We start from the raw sequence: 16970 nt of genomic DNA, 5'->3' as shown, positions 1-16970 counted from the left end.
CAGCACAATGCCCATAACCTCATGGAACTTTGAAGTGTCAGGCATAGCCCTATTGGCTTTAGCCCAAACGTAGCAGAGTTTTCCTGCACAGCGAAGAAGCTAGTTGCGGCAGTAATGACAAGTCAGCTAGACTCAGAATAACTATTTACAGGATTTATTAAAAAGGAAAAAATAAAACCAGCAGAGTTTCTGCATACAAATCAAAGCAAAATAAACCCTCTCTTTCTCTCTCTCAAAACCATACACAGCACTTCTACTCCTAACAACACCTCACTTCAAACTGAGCTAGCAAACCCTTGATAACAGAGTTGAGTGCTGGTCGTTAACCAATCAGAGTGAGTAGTTTCTAGGTCAAGCAGACCTGGGCTTTCTGCCAAGAGTAAATTGACACCACCTTGAGTTAATTGTGCGAAGCTAGAATCTGCAAGTTTCCCACGAGAACCAATTAACAGAAACTGAACAACATCCACGTGGCGTCCAGAGTGGCGCAATCTAATCCCAACGACAACCCTGTGAGGTAGGCTAGGGTGACAAGCAGTGACTGGTCCAGGGGGCAAACTTGTATGAAATATTGTGGGAGGGCAGGTAAGCCCCCTCCTGCACACACATAACATCACTTGAGTAGCAATGCCCATCAACCGGGGGGGGGGGAACTGTCCCCCTCGAATATTTTGTTAGGGGGTGGGCAAAGGGACCTCGACCCCTAGGAGTTGGTTTCTATGGGCTGGCCTCTAATGCCACACCCAGGGAGCTTCGAGGCCGAGTGGGAGGATTTGAACCCAGGTCTCTCCCAGGTCCTAGTAAACTAATCACTATGCCACTATGACAGCAATTTTGGATGGCTTCGGGGCGTAGTGGTCTTTTAGCTTCTCTTTTAGCACATCCCATGGCGCTGCCTGGACTGCTAGTGGCGCGACCAAAACTCGGGCCGTCTCGAACACCTCGGGCTCGCAGAGGCTGAGGAATAGGCCCCACTTACGCTCCTCTGACCCTTCTGTCAGCTCGTTTGCTTGGAGGCAGCAGCCGAACCGAGCAAGATAGGAGTCCCATGATTCAGAGGCTGGGGCAAATGGCAGTAGAGGCACGAGTGAAGCCATGGTTCCGATGCCGACGTGGTGGGCGATGGATGAAACACAGTGCTCTAGCCAGTATGGTCAGCTCTGAATTGGGTTCTGTTCAGTGATTTTGCTCAGTGAGTGTCCAAATGTGGCTGTGCTCTGATGTCCATCTGATCCCATCCCCGTCGCCAGTATTAAATAGTGGGTGGACATAGCAGACAACACAGAGATTTCTCCAAGTAGTTCCTTATAAGTAAGCTGGAACTGAACTGAACAGCAAACAGCTCAGCCGGCCTGCTTTTATAGGCAGCCGGCTGTCAACATTGTAACAACAACAGCCCAGGGTTTCCCTAAATTAACTTACGTGGACCTGAGTGAAAACTATATACACAATACCCCTGTTGGCCAGGGTGAGAACTTCAATACATAACACTGGGCCTTTCTGGCCGGATTTTGTCTGACACCTTTTCCCCGCTTTCTCTCCCTTTGCCCCTTCTTCTCCTCCCTCCCCCCTCCCTCCAGCCGTGCGTGCCAACCGCATGCGGGGTGGCTGGAACAGGTTCAGGCCCATGTACAAGCAGGACCGAGCCATGAAACAGCAGAAGAAGGCGCTGATCCACACCAACAGCTTCAAACTGGAGACGGCAGCCCAGCCGCCCATCGTGTCCCCGGTGCAGGCGGCGGAGGAGTCCGGCGGGCTGTCGGCCTCGCTGCACGGCCTGAGCCAACACCACCAGCCTGAGGTGGCAAAGGGGCTACCCCCGCCCAGCAGCAGCAGCTCCAGCAGTGGCGGTGGCAGCGGGATAAGCAGCTCCACCGCCATGACGCCCATCGACTATGAGTGCAGCTCCTACGGGATGCCCGCGCTGGCCATGCCGGTGCCCTCGGGTCACGGGCCGCTCTCGGGTTACCACTACCCGCCCTTCGCCAGCTGGGCCATCAAGCCCGAGTTCCCGGACCCATACGTGATGCATCCAAACGAGGCAGCCCCGCCGTACCCCTACCCAGAGGTCTACCCCAGCGGCGGCTCCCCAGCCACTGGGGCCGACATGCCTGACGTGATCCTGAAGTTGCTGGAGCAGGAGCCCGACGAGGCGCAAGTCAAGGCCTGCATCCTGTCCTGCCTGCAGGAGGAGCAGAGCAAGGGCCTCCACAACAAGCTCAGCACCTTTGGCCTCATGTGTAAGATGGCAGATCAGACCCTCTTCGCCATCGTGGAGTGGGCACGCAGCTGCATCTTCTTCAAAGAGCTGGAGGTGAGGGGGGGCTGTTGCTTTTCGCGGGGCGGGGGATGAACCCTGAGAGGAAATGGCTTCCCACGACCTACATCTCCCCGACTTGGACATGTTTCCAGCGGTTGCTTTATTTGGTCCTGGGGGTGGGGGGGGGATGGTGAGGAGGAAGGTTGAACTGTGGCTGGAGCTGGCTGAAGCGAGGCCTGCTTTGAGCACGTGCAGAGCTCAATGGTTAGAGTGTCAGACTAGGAAAAAGTTAACAGTAGATTGGGAGCAAAATTCTCTTAGCAGTCTGTCCTGAAATGATGACGAACTTAACACCAGTGTGTACCTCACAGCATACCGGTAGTTTTGAGGATAAAATAGAGGGGAGGCCAAGGTAGAATATAAATGTGATATAACAGTAAAAGGAGGGTTAGGCAAATGCGTGGGGTGTAAGGTGAACAGTGGCTACTAGTCATGATGGCACCTCCAGAGTGAATACTAGTTGCCTGGGGCTCAACAGTGGGAGAGAACCGCTAGCACACCCCCCCCCCCCCGCAAATGTCCTGCTTGCGTGGTGAGTTCCTGCCCCCCCCAGTGGAAATAAAGACACATGACACAATTATTAAGGTTAATGGGCTAAATAAGGCCACAACTTTATTGGTTACAGGTGATGAACGGTATTGGCTTAGGCATTGGTCCTAACCGACTATATCCTGCTTCAGCCCATCCGCTTGAAGTCCGGGAAGGGTTAACCACCAGTAGGGGGAGTCCTGCTGATGCACATCAACTAGGAACTCCCCCGGGGTCATCGATAGGGGGCGTGCCTTAGGCCCTCACCTCTGGGCAGGGAGGTGGAATAGATTGCTCCTGGGGTTTTTCCTGGGTTTGGGCTCTTCTGTCCTCTTCCAGTGACAACCTATAATTTAATAAATTATATAGAGATGGATTTCTCCCGGTGATGGGAGGCTTGAGGGTGGCTCCAAGCAATGGGAATCTGACGGGATGGGTGCTGTGGCTTGATCTGGGCTGAGGTCTTGTGATTTGTATTTGAATGGCCAGCAGGGTGTGGATGGAGAAATCTGAGGCTGGCTACAAGAAAGAACCAGTGTGGTGTAGTCATTAAGAGTGTCAGACTAAGACCTGGGAGAGACCAGGGTTCAAATCCCCACCTGGCTGCCATGAAGCTCACTGGGTGTGACCTTGGTCCATTCACTGCCTCTCTCAGCCTAACCCACCTCACAGGTACAGATAGGTAGCCGTGTTGGTCTGCCATAGTCAAAACAAAAAAAAATTCCTTCCAGTAGCACCTTAAAGACCAACTAAGATTGTATCTGAAGAAGTGTGCATGCACACGAAAGCTCATACCAAGAACTAACTTAGTTGGTCTTTAACTTAACTTTAACTCTAACTTAGTTGGTCTTTAAGGTCCTACTGGAAGGAATTTTTTTTTTTGTTTCCACCTCACAGGGTTGTCGTGGGAATTGAATGAGGAAGGGGAGAAAACCATGTACACCACTTTGAGCTCCTGGGGGGGGGGGAAAGCTGGGATATAAATGCTAATGCTAATGATAATGCTAATGATAATAATACAGTCATACCTCGGGTTGCAGACGCTTCAGGTTGCGCACCGCGCCGAACCTGGAAGTACTGGAACAGGTTATTTCTGGGTTTCAGCACTTGTGCTTGCGCAGAAGCACTAAATTGCGCTTTGTGCATGCGCAGAAGTACCGAATTGCGACCCGTGCGTGCGCAGACACGGCGCTGCGGGTTGTGGATGCTGCGGGTTGCGAACGTGCTTCCCGCACAGATCACGTTTGCAACCCGAGTGTCCACTGTAATAAAAAAAAAGATAAAACATTTGAAGATATTAGTACTGTGCAAGTGATCAGTGCTGTGAATTGATGAGTCGACACGGGGGCGGGGAGTGGTGTTGTGTTCAAACTGTGGGAGATGGAAAATGTTTTGCAAAAGTGACTCTGAAATAATTGGAGAGGGCAGGAAAGTGCCTTGGTGGTAGAAGCAAAGACCCCCTCCACTCCACTCCCCGCCTCCTGCCGATAGATTGGACAATTGCAGTGTCTGGGCTCTCCCTCCAGACTGGTGTGTGGGTTCTATTTTGCAGCATTTCACTGACACAATAAGAGCGCGTTCGTGGTGGAGTTGCACCAGACTTTCCAAATATCATTCTGCTTTATTAGTTGTTCTACAGTGTTATTGTGCTATTACTATCTGAAGGAGCAACTCTTGTGCAACAGATGCTGAATGAAAAGACGCCCCAGCCCACACAATAGCCCTCACATTTCTGGTATGAAATGTTATAGGATTTCAGCAGGAAGTTATGGGGCCTGCACCAGTTGTGCTCCCTGAAACTTTTGCAGGGGCAAACTGTTCTGAAAGTGGGATAACCTATAACCACCCTGATACCTAGAGATGGGAAGGCCTGGAAACCCTCCCCCCCCCCCCGGAAAAATCGAAAAAAAACCCCAGGTTTTTTTCTGTTTTTTCCCAAAACTCTTTTCCCCTGGAATTTTTTTTAAAAAATAGTTTGATATAGTTTGAATATTCCACACATTTTTTTCAATTTTTCTTGGAAAAAAACGGCTTTGGGAAAAAACATAAAAAAGCCTGGTCCCGCCCCCCCCCCCAATTTTTCAATTCCCCCCCACTGACACCAGGAGGCAGGGGCTCTCACTGTACTCTTTCCGGCAACTGCTCAAAACATTTTCGTTAGGGCTGTTGTAAACAGCCCATCTGAACACATAGAAGCTGCATGTGATTTACTTCCTTTTAACCACTGCTGACTTTAATCATCTTTTGAATACTCTTAAATACCTGCTTTTAACTGTGTTTTATCAATCATTTTAATGTTCTGTTGTATATTTTTGTTAACTGTTTAGAAGCTGTCTTACTATCATGCAGTTGATAATATATAATAACAAATTCAATTTAAAAACCCACACACACTCCTTTTCCTTTCAAACAGAGTTTGAGCCTTAGTGCAACACTTCTGGGCCTGGCATGCAAAAAAATTGAAAGCTGTTTTTTATTTTTTTAAAAATGATATTTATTACTTTTCCAACAATTTCATCAGTCTTGGAGCCTCAGCTTCAGGATCTGTCCTTCCAGTGAGCACCCAGGGCTGATTTCCTTAAGAATGGATAGGTTTTGATCTTCTTGCAGTCCATGGGACTCTCAAGAGTCTCCTCCAGCACCATAATTCAAAAGCATCAATTCTTCGGTGGTCAGTCTTCTTTATGGTCCAGCTCTCACTTCCATACGTCACTACTGGGAAAACCATAGCTTTCCCAGCAAAATAGCAAAATACACCAGAACAATGAAAAAACAGTAATAATAATATACCCCCGCTTCTTATAGCAATGTGTATACAGGAACAACAATGCGATGTTTCAGCAGCAATATTATCTGATACTAAAACTGAAAGTTATGATACATTTACAGCTCCATCTGGATGGGCTCATTTTGTTGATTTGCCTATAGATTTGTGGCGGAGGTTGGCTGGGGCAGGTGGGGACAGCCTATCCACTGTGGAGTTTGTGCTTAACTTATGTGGATGGTTTTTGAATCTAGTTGAGCTAAACCTAGATGAAACCACCCATTTCCCTTGGAATGCCAAGTAATAGGGGGAATCTCCAGTCCAATTAACTATAAGGGAGAGAATAATTTTTGTCTGCATTTTGATGAAAAAGTACCCAGTTCACACAATTTGAACCAATAACAGTATCCTTCAGAAGGATATTGAGAAGCTGGAACGGGGGCAGAGGAGGGCGACCAATGATAACGGTTCTTGAGACCCAGACTTAAAATGAATGTTTGAGGGATTTGGTGATGTTTAGTCTGGAGAAGAGGAGACTGAAGTGGCCATATTCAGATATCTGAAGGGCTGTCACATGGAAGATAGAGCAAGCTGCTCCAGAGGGCAGGGACCAAACTATCAGATTCAAGTTACAAGAAAGGAGATTCTGCCTAAACATTAGGGAAGAATTTTCTGACGGTAAGAGCTATCCAACAGTGGAACAGATTTCCTCAGAAGGTGTGGACTCTCCTTGGAGGTTTTTAAGCAGAAGTTGGATGGGCATCAGTCATGGATTCTTTAGCTGAGATTCTTGCATTGCAGGGGGTTGGACTAGATGACCCTTGGGGTCCCTTCCAACCCTACAAATCTGTGATTCTAAATGAGTTGAAGCACAATTATCTTTCAAAATTTGTACTTCTCTGAATTAAGTAATGCGGTTCTCCATCCAGTGTGTACAAGAATGCATACATTAGGAGGTAAAAGGTAAAGGTAAAGGTACCCCTGCCCATACGGGCCAGTCTTGACAGACTCTGGGGTTGTGCGCCCATCTCACTCAAGAGGCCGGGGGCCAGCGCTGTCCGGAGACACTTCCGGGTCACGTGGCCAGCGTGACATCGCTGCTCTGGCGAGCCAGAGCCGCACACGGAAACGCCGTTTACCTTCCCGCTAGTAAGCGGTCCCTATTTATCTACTTGCACCCGGGAGTGCTTTCGAACTGCTAGGTTGGCAGGCGCTGGGACCGAGCAACGGGAGCGCACCCCGCCGCGGGGATTCGAACCGCCGACCTTCTGATCGGCAAGCCCTAGGCGCTGAGGCTTTTACCCACAGCGCCACCCGCGTCCCTACATTAGGAGGAGGTGTGCCTAAAAAGGCATGCATTAGTAAAATTAGATAATAGAAATGCATTATGTTTGGGGAAACTGATTGCAGGAATGTTTTAAGTTCATCAAAGGTGCATCTAAAAATAGTGTTTGTTAGGTGAAATTCACAATTAAATGCTGATGAATTTTCATGAGGATTTCTTATTTTTTACTTGTGGAAATGTGGAAAGCTGAATTTAATATTAGAAAAACAAGAAACTGAAATTGACAGATTCCTCTCATTAGCCCCAGCCAACATGGCTAGAGGTCCGCAGCGACGGGAGTTGTAGTCAGATAACATCCATTGGCAAGGCTGTGCAAGGAGCAAAGTTAGTTCTTTGCATTTTTTGCTTTCTTTTAGGTAGGGTTAAATGTCCTGCACACCCAGTTCTTGGGACTGAGAAGGAGAAGGAGAAAGTTGCAAGCCTGTTGTGCTGAACTGACATCTAGGCAGGCAATTAAACAACATCTTGTTTTCCTGATGATCTTGGTGGTGGTTGGGGGAGGGGATAGGTCAGTCACTGTGACATCTGAAGGGTGTTAACCTCTTATTAACCCCTTCAATTTGTGAAAGGTTTTGATTGTCATCTCCTGGCCCAGCTTTGTCCCTTCCCAATTGTCGAGGGGACACATCCAATCTTCACCAAATAATTGTGCCCTCGGCAACTCTCCCCCCCCCCCCCCCCCCGCTGCAGTGGCTGCATCCATAGCAGCCTCTCAGAGAGACTTGTGGACATGTTTCATTTTGAGTGATCATAACAGCACAAGAAGAGGCTGCTGGATCAGGCCAGTGGTCCATTGAGTCCACCATCCTGCCCTCAGAGCAGCCAGTCAGATGCCTAGGATGGGAAACTTTGGAGGCTGAGCAGAGCCATCCTGGCTAGAAGCCATTGACAGCCCTCTCTTCCTCCTCCATGAATTTGCCCGGTCCTCTTTTCAAGCCATCCAAGTGGGTGGCCATCACTGCCTCCCGTGGCAGGGAGTTCCATAGTTTAACTTTTCTTTTCTTTTCTTCCAATATCTTCCAATATTCAACTTCATTGGAATTCCTCCACACCATGTGTAATTTTACAAGCTTCTGTCATGACGCTTCTGACTTGCCTTTTCTCTATAAACGAAAAAGTCTCCAAGGTTACAACCTTTCTTCATAGGCAAGTCACTCCATCCAATCTATCATTTGAGTTGCCCTTTTCTGCACCTTTTCCACCTTGTGGTTGTCATCCATCTGTCTCGAGAAGGCAAGCTGCTTCTTTTTAGCAGCACCAAAGTGACCTCCCTGGGATGCAAACCCAGGCAGTGTGTCTGGAGGTTCTGGGCTGCCCAGATGATACTCTCAGCCTGCTTCCAAAGGAGAGCAGAGCAAGACGTTTGGCACCAGCTTGGCTGCAGGAGTTGCCGGAAGGAGGCGTGCAAGGCGCCACACTCCACATTTGAGTCGGGTTTGCTCCTTAGCCTTTTTTCCTCCCAAAGATATCTTGCAAGGCAGCAGATGTTTAAGATCAGTTTTCTTTCTTCTAGATGGGCTCCTTCCCAGGTGGACAAGCCCCACCTACGCCTCACTTTCCTCTGCAGCACAGGCAGAAACTGCCTTCTTGACCCGCTCTTGGTCTCATCTGTTCAATGCGTGAGAACCTTGTCTTCGCATGCAGGGGAAGTTCCTAACTCACTGAGGGTTTGAAACCAATTAGCTCCCCTCACCTGATTTAGCCAGCCAGTCGAAGCCATTGCTGCTGGGCTTGTGGCTCCTGTCTCATGCTGACAGCTTCTGGGAGCCACAGTTGAGAGCTGAGTGCCGGGTGGGGACCAAAGGGGGATGAACTACCTCAGAAGGAGCATCATGTGTTCCCCCCACCTGAGGTACTGCCCCTCCCCTAACATGCCATACACCCCAACTCTACACTGTCCTTTTTTAAGATGAGGCAACCAGTATTCCAGGTGCATAGCGGCAGTATGGTACTGGCAGTTTTATTTTCACTCTTATTCCTAATGATCCTTGGCATGGAATATAGCTCTCTCTCTCCCTCCCTCTCTCTCTCTCTCTCTCTCTCTCTCTCACACACACACACACACACACACATACACACTGCAAACAGCAGGCTGAGCACCTGCAGACATTTCTGCGGCTTGGAGATCAGGTGCTTGGGAAAGCCTCTGCCTCTCCTCTGCCCTTCCCCCTTTTTGTGGCTGCTCTCAATGGTGCAGAAGCAAGGGCAGTGAAAGCAGTTGGCAGCCCCAAGCTCCACAGGGCTCTCCTTGGTTTGGGAGCAGAGGCAATGGGTGACCTGTGCAACGCCCAAATTCAACACCCCTCCGCCTCCTCAACATAGTTGCAGTGTCCCTAACGGTGCTCTGCACCCAGCGCAACTGAACTGGTCCCGCTCCCCTAAACCTGCCTCTGGCGGAGGCTGCACGTCTTCCAACACACACAGACCCCGCCCTCCTTTGGAGGCAAAACTGGTGTGTTCAAAACCCTCCTGGTGACTTGCATGGAAGAATTTGGCTTGAGATTTTCAAATCTTGTGGAGTTCTTGATTCATGGATAGGAGGGCTATTGACATCTACGTGCCACAATGGCTCTGCCCTGCCTCCACAGTTGGAGGCAGGAATGCTTCTGAATGCCAGTTGCTGGAAATCACAGGAGGGGACAGAGGGCTGCTGTGATTGAATCCTGCTTGCTGGTTTACCAATAGATGCACCTGGTTGTCCACTGAGAGCTGGATGCCAGACTGCATGGGCCCCTTTGGCCTGAACAAGCAGGGCTCTTCTTGTGTCCTTGGCCTGTTCCACTTGCAGTTCAAGGCACTCATTTCCTCTGTACTCCCTGAACTCTGTAGCACCCTTGTTACACAAGCCAGGCACGTTACCCAGACCTTGAAACAATTTGCACCTCTAAATAGCTACTTGGGACCAGTGCTCTTTGTGTTGGAGTGCTGTGCACCAAAGGTCATCGGTCAGAGTGACATGGGCTTGTAGGTGTCTCTCACCCCCCAGCCTAATTCCTCTTGGAAAGCTTTGATGCCAGAAAAGATACTTTCTGTAACTACCAAGGAGTTAATTGTCAGCTTCAAGCAGTGGAGTTCTAGCCCACATTGCATCCTGCTGTTATGAAGGTTTCCAAAGACAATTAAAAGCCCTTCTCCTTTCCACACTAGCCCCCCCCCCCCACGGATTATACCTCTTTTTGGCTGTGAACCGAGGTTCATTGCCTAACACCATCAAGCAGCGGGCTCCAGTAGCATCATGTTTTGATTGGTGTGAGCTGTCTCTGCTTAGGTCTCCTGGATGAGATGAAGGTCCTTAAAGCAAACTCTCAGTCTGCATGTGCAAAGAGGTGATCTCATGACAAAAAGAGACTGTGGGAATTGCACTTTGTTCATGTTCATTTCTTCCTTGTTTGCACCATGCACACACTTTGAAACAGGTATTACTTTGTTTGCACTCTGGGCTGGAAGAGATAGTGCTTTGCTTACACCCTTGTAGGACAGGGAGGGAAGAGGAGACTCCTGGCAAGGTTGAAAGAGAAAGTGGTAGTCTCTGAGGTCTGGGTTGGCTGGCTGCAGATTCAACCGCTGCCCTTGGGGCCCGTCTGCCTAGACTCGTGCTCAGTTGCTCATCTGCAAAATGGCAACAATGGGGGCCTATTTCCCCTCTAGGTTTGTTAGGTGGCCAGGCGTAATTAACGTCTTTGCAAATAAGGAGCACGAAGAAGAAGAAGAAGAAGAGGAGGAGGAGGAGGAGTTTGGGTTTGATATCCTGCTTTATCACTACCCGAAGGAGTCTCAAAGCGGCTAACATTCTCCTTTCCCTTCCTCCCCCACAACAAACACTCTGTGAGGTGAGTAAGGCTGAGAGACTTCAGAGAAGTGTGACTAGCCCAAGGTCACCCAGCAGCTGCATGTGGAGGAGCGGAGACACACACCCCGTTCATCAGATTACCAGTCCACCGCTCTTTTTTTTCTTTCTTTCTTTGCATCCTGACTGCATTTTATTAAAGGATGTATTTTATCATTTTGGATCTCTCAGCTGCAGGCATTTCTAAAGCATGCCTCAGGAAATGTGAACTTAGAAAGCAAAGGAACCCCCTATATTGAGAATGCCAAAAAAACAAAAAGTTTTGTGAATGAACTTAGAGCCAGTTCTGTATTTCAATATATTTAATCATTTGAAATACACATTATCTTTAGGACCCACATCCAGACCCCAAACACATACTGCTCTTAACCACTACACCACACTGGCCCTCTGCTAGCAACAGGAACTGCTTGAGTGGGGCAGCTCCTGGGATTATGCATTGGCTGAGGCAGGAATGTTGGGTCTTGGAAGTCTCCTGCAACTCCACCTCCCATTCCCTGAGTAATCTTTCTCCTGGCTCCTGCTTTATTGCCACTCTCTGCTGGAGAATCCCGGTGTCCTCTGCTTCCCTAGTTCCACACCCATCTTTTTTCTATTATAAGTGCCTTGCACAATGGGTGCAGAAGCCAGAGCTCTCGGGAGGAAGCATAGGGCTGTGTGTGTGTGTGTGTGTGCATCTTCACAGTCCATGAAATACTCTGCTCACTTTTGCCAACACTGTTGTTACGGAATTGAAATGGAGGAAACTGGCAAAAGAGATGATTTTAGATTATTGTTAAAGCTAGGTAACTTCCCTGAGCTGTCAAGTTGAAAGGATATATTTATGCATAATATTTGTAACATTTAACAACTTGAAAGATGTGCCCCCCCCCCCGTAATTTCCACAACACTGTCTGTTGGAAAAACGCCCCCAGGAAGGGTGCTACTCTCTGGCTGGAAATTGCCCTCAGTCCAGAGAGACGGGTAATAAGCGACCCCTCCATCCTGAGAGTAGCACACTCGTCTTCTGGTATCCCATCACAGAAGAAAGAACCAGCCAGCAGTCTACACACTACTTTATTTACAGACTGTACACGCAGCTCTCATCCAACATGTCTGCTCTCCTGAGCAGCAAGCACAGAAGTACGACTCAACACCCGCTTCACTCAGAAGCGAAAGTAACTCTCCAGTTACATGAGAACAAGCAGAGACTTCCTGTCTCACGCTCACAGACATCACATGATGTCAACAACCATTGTGCTGCTCCTTGCAGCTGGTGAGATATAAAAATCCCAACACTGTCAAGGTGTCTGTTGCAGGAGAGTAGCAACATTTTGAGGAAGCAGGTGGACTGAGGGGAGCTTGAAAGAGGGTCAAGGTAGCAAGTAGCACTCTTTTGTGGGGCAGAGGGAGAAATGAGGGAATGGCATAATGTAACTTTGTCCAAACTGACACTGCCCAGAGCTTTTGGGACTATGACAAGCTTGATTGGGAGTCAGTTTTACTTTCTCTGCTATATTTTGGATTTTGCTGTGGTATTTTTGACTGTCCTGTGTTTCAGCTGAACCCTTCCCCCCCCCCCCCCCAATAAATTTTTATTATTTTCTTTACACATTCTTTCTTTCAATACATTAATCAACATATAAACATTTTTGCTCTGCCGAGCTTGTGACTTCCCTCCCTCCCTTCAGTTGGTATCCCTTATCAAATCCATTCGCGTATTTTATCTTTTCACATCTTCTATCATCTACATTGTAGGAGTTACCGGTACTTCAGTCCTGCTAGTGTCTTTAGATTTATACAGCTGTCCTTTAAATATACAATAAATTTACTCCAATTTTCCTGGAATCTCTGATCGTCCTGATCCCGAATCCTTCCGGTCAGTTTGGCTAACTCCGCATAGTCTGTCATCTTCGCCTGCCACTCCGCAATGGTAGGAACTTCTTGTGATTTCCAATTTTGGGCCAACAAAGTCCTTGCAGCAGCTGTGGTATACATGAATAATCTTTGATCTTTTATCTTACAGGTAATCTCCTTTCCCATCAAGCCAAGTAGAAAAGCCTCTGGCTTTTTGGGGAAGGTATATTTTACTATCTTCTTAAGCTCATTATAAATTGACTCCCAAAATGGCTTCACTTTATCACACGTCCACCACATATGGTAATATTCTCCATCCACTCAGCTGAACCCTTTCAGGGGGTTGGAATAAACTTTTTATTCTGCTTTGCCCAGAGAACTATACAATGGGACAATTCACAGATATCTAAGTACGTACACTAAACTAATAATAAACTGCCCTGCTTACTGAACTGTTCCTTTTTTGTGGGGGGGGGAGGTGCCCCCTGACACTCACCCGTCCATCCTCAGTTTCACTTCTGCCTCCTAGACCGAAGACTGTTCTCTGCGGGTGGTGTCCCTGGAGAAGCTGAACCCCTGGCTTGGCTGTGCTGGCAGCCGCCTTGGGCAGCGGGGATGCCAGGATTTGCTTTGCATTTGAGGGCATGTTTGTGATGACCTGTCCTCCTCGTGGAGGCATCTGAGTACTTATGGGCAATCTTGCTATACTTGGTGCGGTATGTCCTCACTGAAACGTTTATAGGTACAAACTGCTTCCTTTCCAATCAGTGCCTGTCCCATAACTTCCTGCTGAAATCCTGCAACATTGCATACCACAAATGTTCCTATTTGCTTATTTGTTTGTTTTGTCCCACTTTTGTTGAGCTATAACACAAGAGATGCCCCTCCAGGTGTCAAAAATATGGGAACTTTGGGAGAACTTTGTCCAGAACAAATCCACCACTAATGAGCTATTACTATTGCAGAAGACACCTGACAGTGTGTGTGTGTGTGTGTGTGTGTGTGTGTGTGTGTGTCCCTGGTTTGGAGAGGCCCCAAAGTGTTTTTGGGGGAGTTTCATGTATTCAAAGCACATCTTGCAAGTCTTGACAGAGGAAGGGCCACAGGTCCGGGGGTAGAGCACCTGCTTTGCATGCAGAAGTTCTCTGGTTCAATCCCCAATGGCCTCATCTTGAGGTAGGGCTGGGGTCACCCCCTTCCTGAGACCCTGGAGAGCCACGGCAGCTGGAGGTGCACATACTGTGTCTTGGAGGGCAAAATGTATCGACAGCAGCCTCCTGAGAGACGCTGGCCTTTTTGTGTGCAAACAACGGGGTGGTTTTCCCTCCCTCCCTCAGGGATGTTGGACGGGGGATGTGCCCAGCAAGACACTGTGTTGAGAACTGGGCGAGATGCTTGGCCCAGGAAGGGACTCAGATAAGAGTGCAGATGAGCCAAGCAGCCATTGTTGCTCTCCCGCTGTGGGCTGCGTTTGCTTTGCAGCTGGGTGGTGGGTGGTGGGGTCTCCAAAGCCAGCCTTGCTGAGCTACCCCCACAAACTGTCCCTGGAGCTCGAGGAGGAGGTAGGGAGGCTGAAACAATTCATTGCACTTCCCTCCTTCTTTCCTGCCTTCCTTCCAAGGGAACCTTAAAGGCCAAGAAATTTATTGCTGCGGCTCCAGCTCACTCTGCCAGATGCCTGAATTGAAATCTTAGTTGGGGGAAACGGTATGGTGGGAGCAGAATGGCAAGGAGATGCAAGAATTAGTCAGTGACACTTCCGCTTGAGGCGCCATGGAAGATGGCTGACAATACAATCGCTCCAGCTCCCACAAGGTAATTAGAGGCTGAGATGGGAGTAATCAGCCTCCCAAATTCTTCCTGGTGTAAGGGAAGATGCAGTCTCATCCGCAGATGCCCAATAAACTACCCCCAAGTTCGTAAAGAAGGAGGGGGTGGGGGCACTGGATGGAAAGCCCCCAAGGGAGTTCGGTGCAAGCGCACCAAGTTCCATTTCTTAAGATGAAAAATTGGATTTAAATTTTGGACATACTTCGAGTGAGGAGGGGGAAATTAATCTGCCAATTAAGCCAGCCACTGAGGTGCCAAGAGTGATGGAGAGGAAGAAAGAATAACATCTAAGAATAACATCTAAGTTGGTATGTTGGAACAGAATGGAAAAGGAGGGGGGGTAAAGCCTTTTTTACTATGATTTATTACAATACCTGACAAATCTCCTCCCCCCCCCCCAAGAACTGTTTACATTATTTACAGCAAGTGAGATTGGAAAATATAAACTGTGTGGAAATAACAATACTATATAATTAAAGCTTTTGTTTGTTGAATTGCTTGGAAGAAGATAAAAGACCCTCCAAATATTGATATTAGAAAGAAGCAGGATCTTGTTAGCCGCTGGAGAGACTTAAAAAAACTTTGGACGGATTATGAGAAGGGTGATGAGATGCATTATTTAAATGAGATCAGCCATTATGGGATAAGACCGAGCTGCAGAGATAAATAGTCATAGGGGGAGGTGAGCTCTTAATTTGTTATTATATCTGCACTTTAAGTCCGATTTGGCAAATCTCCCCTGGAAAGGCTAATGTTTGATGCAACCGATCTGGGAAAATTAATGAGCAAATGCCTAGATTTGATTTCATCGGAACTGAGAGAAGATGGTGTCTGCCAGCAGCGAAATGACTTTTGGATTGATTTGGCATAAACACCAGCGTGTGAGGAGATGCTGTAACAATTCACACAGAAACACATCATTGCTTACTTCATCTCGCCTGTGGAAACAACTCAGAGGCCATGAAAGAAGGAAGTTTAACAACAGGAAGATTTAAAGGAACTATTGGAAACTCAAGGCAGCAGAGATATGAGATGATCAGAGCCCCCCCCCCCCCCACCCGCAACTTGAAGCATGGGAAGTCCGAATAAAAATTTATAATTTGGCAGAATATTTGGACTATATGATAAGTATTTGTATAATTTGGAATCTTTAATGTGATTTGATTGGATTGTTAAAATGGAAAATTTAATAAAAAATTATTAAAAAAAAGAATTAGTCAGTGACAATTAAGGCTTAAATATATGTTCAACTGGCACACCTTTAACCTTTTACAGTAGTAGGTTGGTGATAATTGACCTAGAAGCCACTGAAGGACACTTTGCATTTGCCCCGTGGAGTTATGGCAGGGCTGGCTCCAGGTTTAAGTGGGGCCCATGTGTTTGCTGGTGGGTGGCCTTCTCCATTGGTGGCTCAGGTGGGCTTACCTGGCTGTGGGGACCAGCCTTCTAAGCACCTCTGGTTCTTAGGTGCTTTTAAAAGATCCCAGAATGGTGTTAGGTCAGGTGCTGTGCACATTTTTTTTTAAAAGTGGCTGTATGTAGCCACAAGGCACCCATCAGTGTGTCTGGCTGGGGGCAGGGGGGAATTACAGGGTGCATGGTAGGCAGGCATCCTCAGTAGGTCTTGCTGAAGTCCTGGGGCCCTGCCTATAAAGTGAGAAAAGAGTCCTTACATCAGATGCATAGCCCTGTTGCCTCTCGTTTAACTGATCTGTAACACCTAGCAGGACCTGGACCTGGAAAGGGCCCCAGCTCAGTGGCAGAACATCTGCTCTGCATGCTGAAGGTCATGCCACACTTGTCAAAGCCCTGGAATATCCAAATGACTCAGACCATTGACACCAAATGCCCCGGAGTTCCTTCTCCTGCTTCATGGAGCCCACCTGGCTCCCTGGTATACGCCAGAGCTTAGGAAAAAAGCTAGGAAGTGGCTTGAACATGAGTGGAGAACTCCGGTCAGATTCTTGCTCTTGATGGGGTCACAGTCCTTCTGAAGAAGCAGGTATGTAGCTTGGGGCCCTGGATCCATTGCTGTCACTTGAAGCTAAGGTGGCCTTGGTGGTGTGGAGCTATGTCCTTATCTGGACAGGGAAAGCCTAACTTCTGTTGTCTATGCATAGTTCAGCCTCTGAAGATGGTTTGGAAACTTAAGCTAGTGCAGAGTTTGGTGACCAGGTTGCGCTCACTGGGACAAGACAATTTGAGCGTGTTACACTGAGGGTGACCCAATGGCACTGGCTGCCAGTTAGTCTCTAAGCCTGATTCAAAGTGCTGGTTTCGGCCTCTACAGCCTGAACGGCTCAGGACTGCAGTACCTCAAGGACTGCCTCTCCCCATATGAACTAACCTGGACCCCAAGATCATCCTCTGAGGCCCTTCTCCATGTGCCTCCTCCTTGAGAGGTCCAGAAGGTGGCAACATGAGAAGGGGCCTTTTCTGCAGTGGCTCCCCATTTGTGGGATGCTCTCCCCAGGGAGGCTCGTCTGGCGCCTGCATTATA

At 48.2% G+C, this 16970-nt stretch overlaps 1 protein-coding gene and 1 pseudogene across 1 annotated transcript in view; both read left to right on the top strand.

The window, feature by feature from the left end:
* LOC144326336 (adhesion G protein-coupled receptor D2-like) overlaps window positions 1–16970 on the top strand; it is a 761129-nt pseudogene that overhangs the window by 260972 nt on the left and 483187 nt on the right.
* LOC144326351 (steroidogenic factor 1-like) overlaps window positions 1–16970 on the top strand; it is a 50415-nt gene that overhangs the window by 22055 nt on the left and 11390 nt on the right. The window contains exon 3 of the mRNA XM_077922890.1: window positions 1581–2314. Within this exon, the coding sequence (XP_077779016.1) occupies window positions 1581–2314 (734 nt within the window). The remainder of the gene's footprint in view (window positions 1–1580; window positions 2315–16970) is intronic.

Source organism: Podarcis muralis, chromosome W (assembly GCF_964188315.1).
Source record: "Podarcis muralis chromosome W, rPodMur119.hap1.1, whole genome shotgun sequence".
In the NCBI taxonomy this organism is placed as follows: Eukaryota; Metazoa; Chordata; class Lepidosauria; order Squamata; family Lacertidae; genus Podarcis; species Podarcis muralis.
The sequence above is the reverse complement of the archived record's forward strand: the minus strand, read 5'-3'. Positions and strand labels throughout refer to the sequence as shown.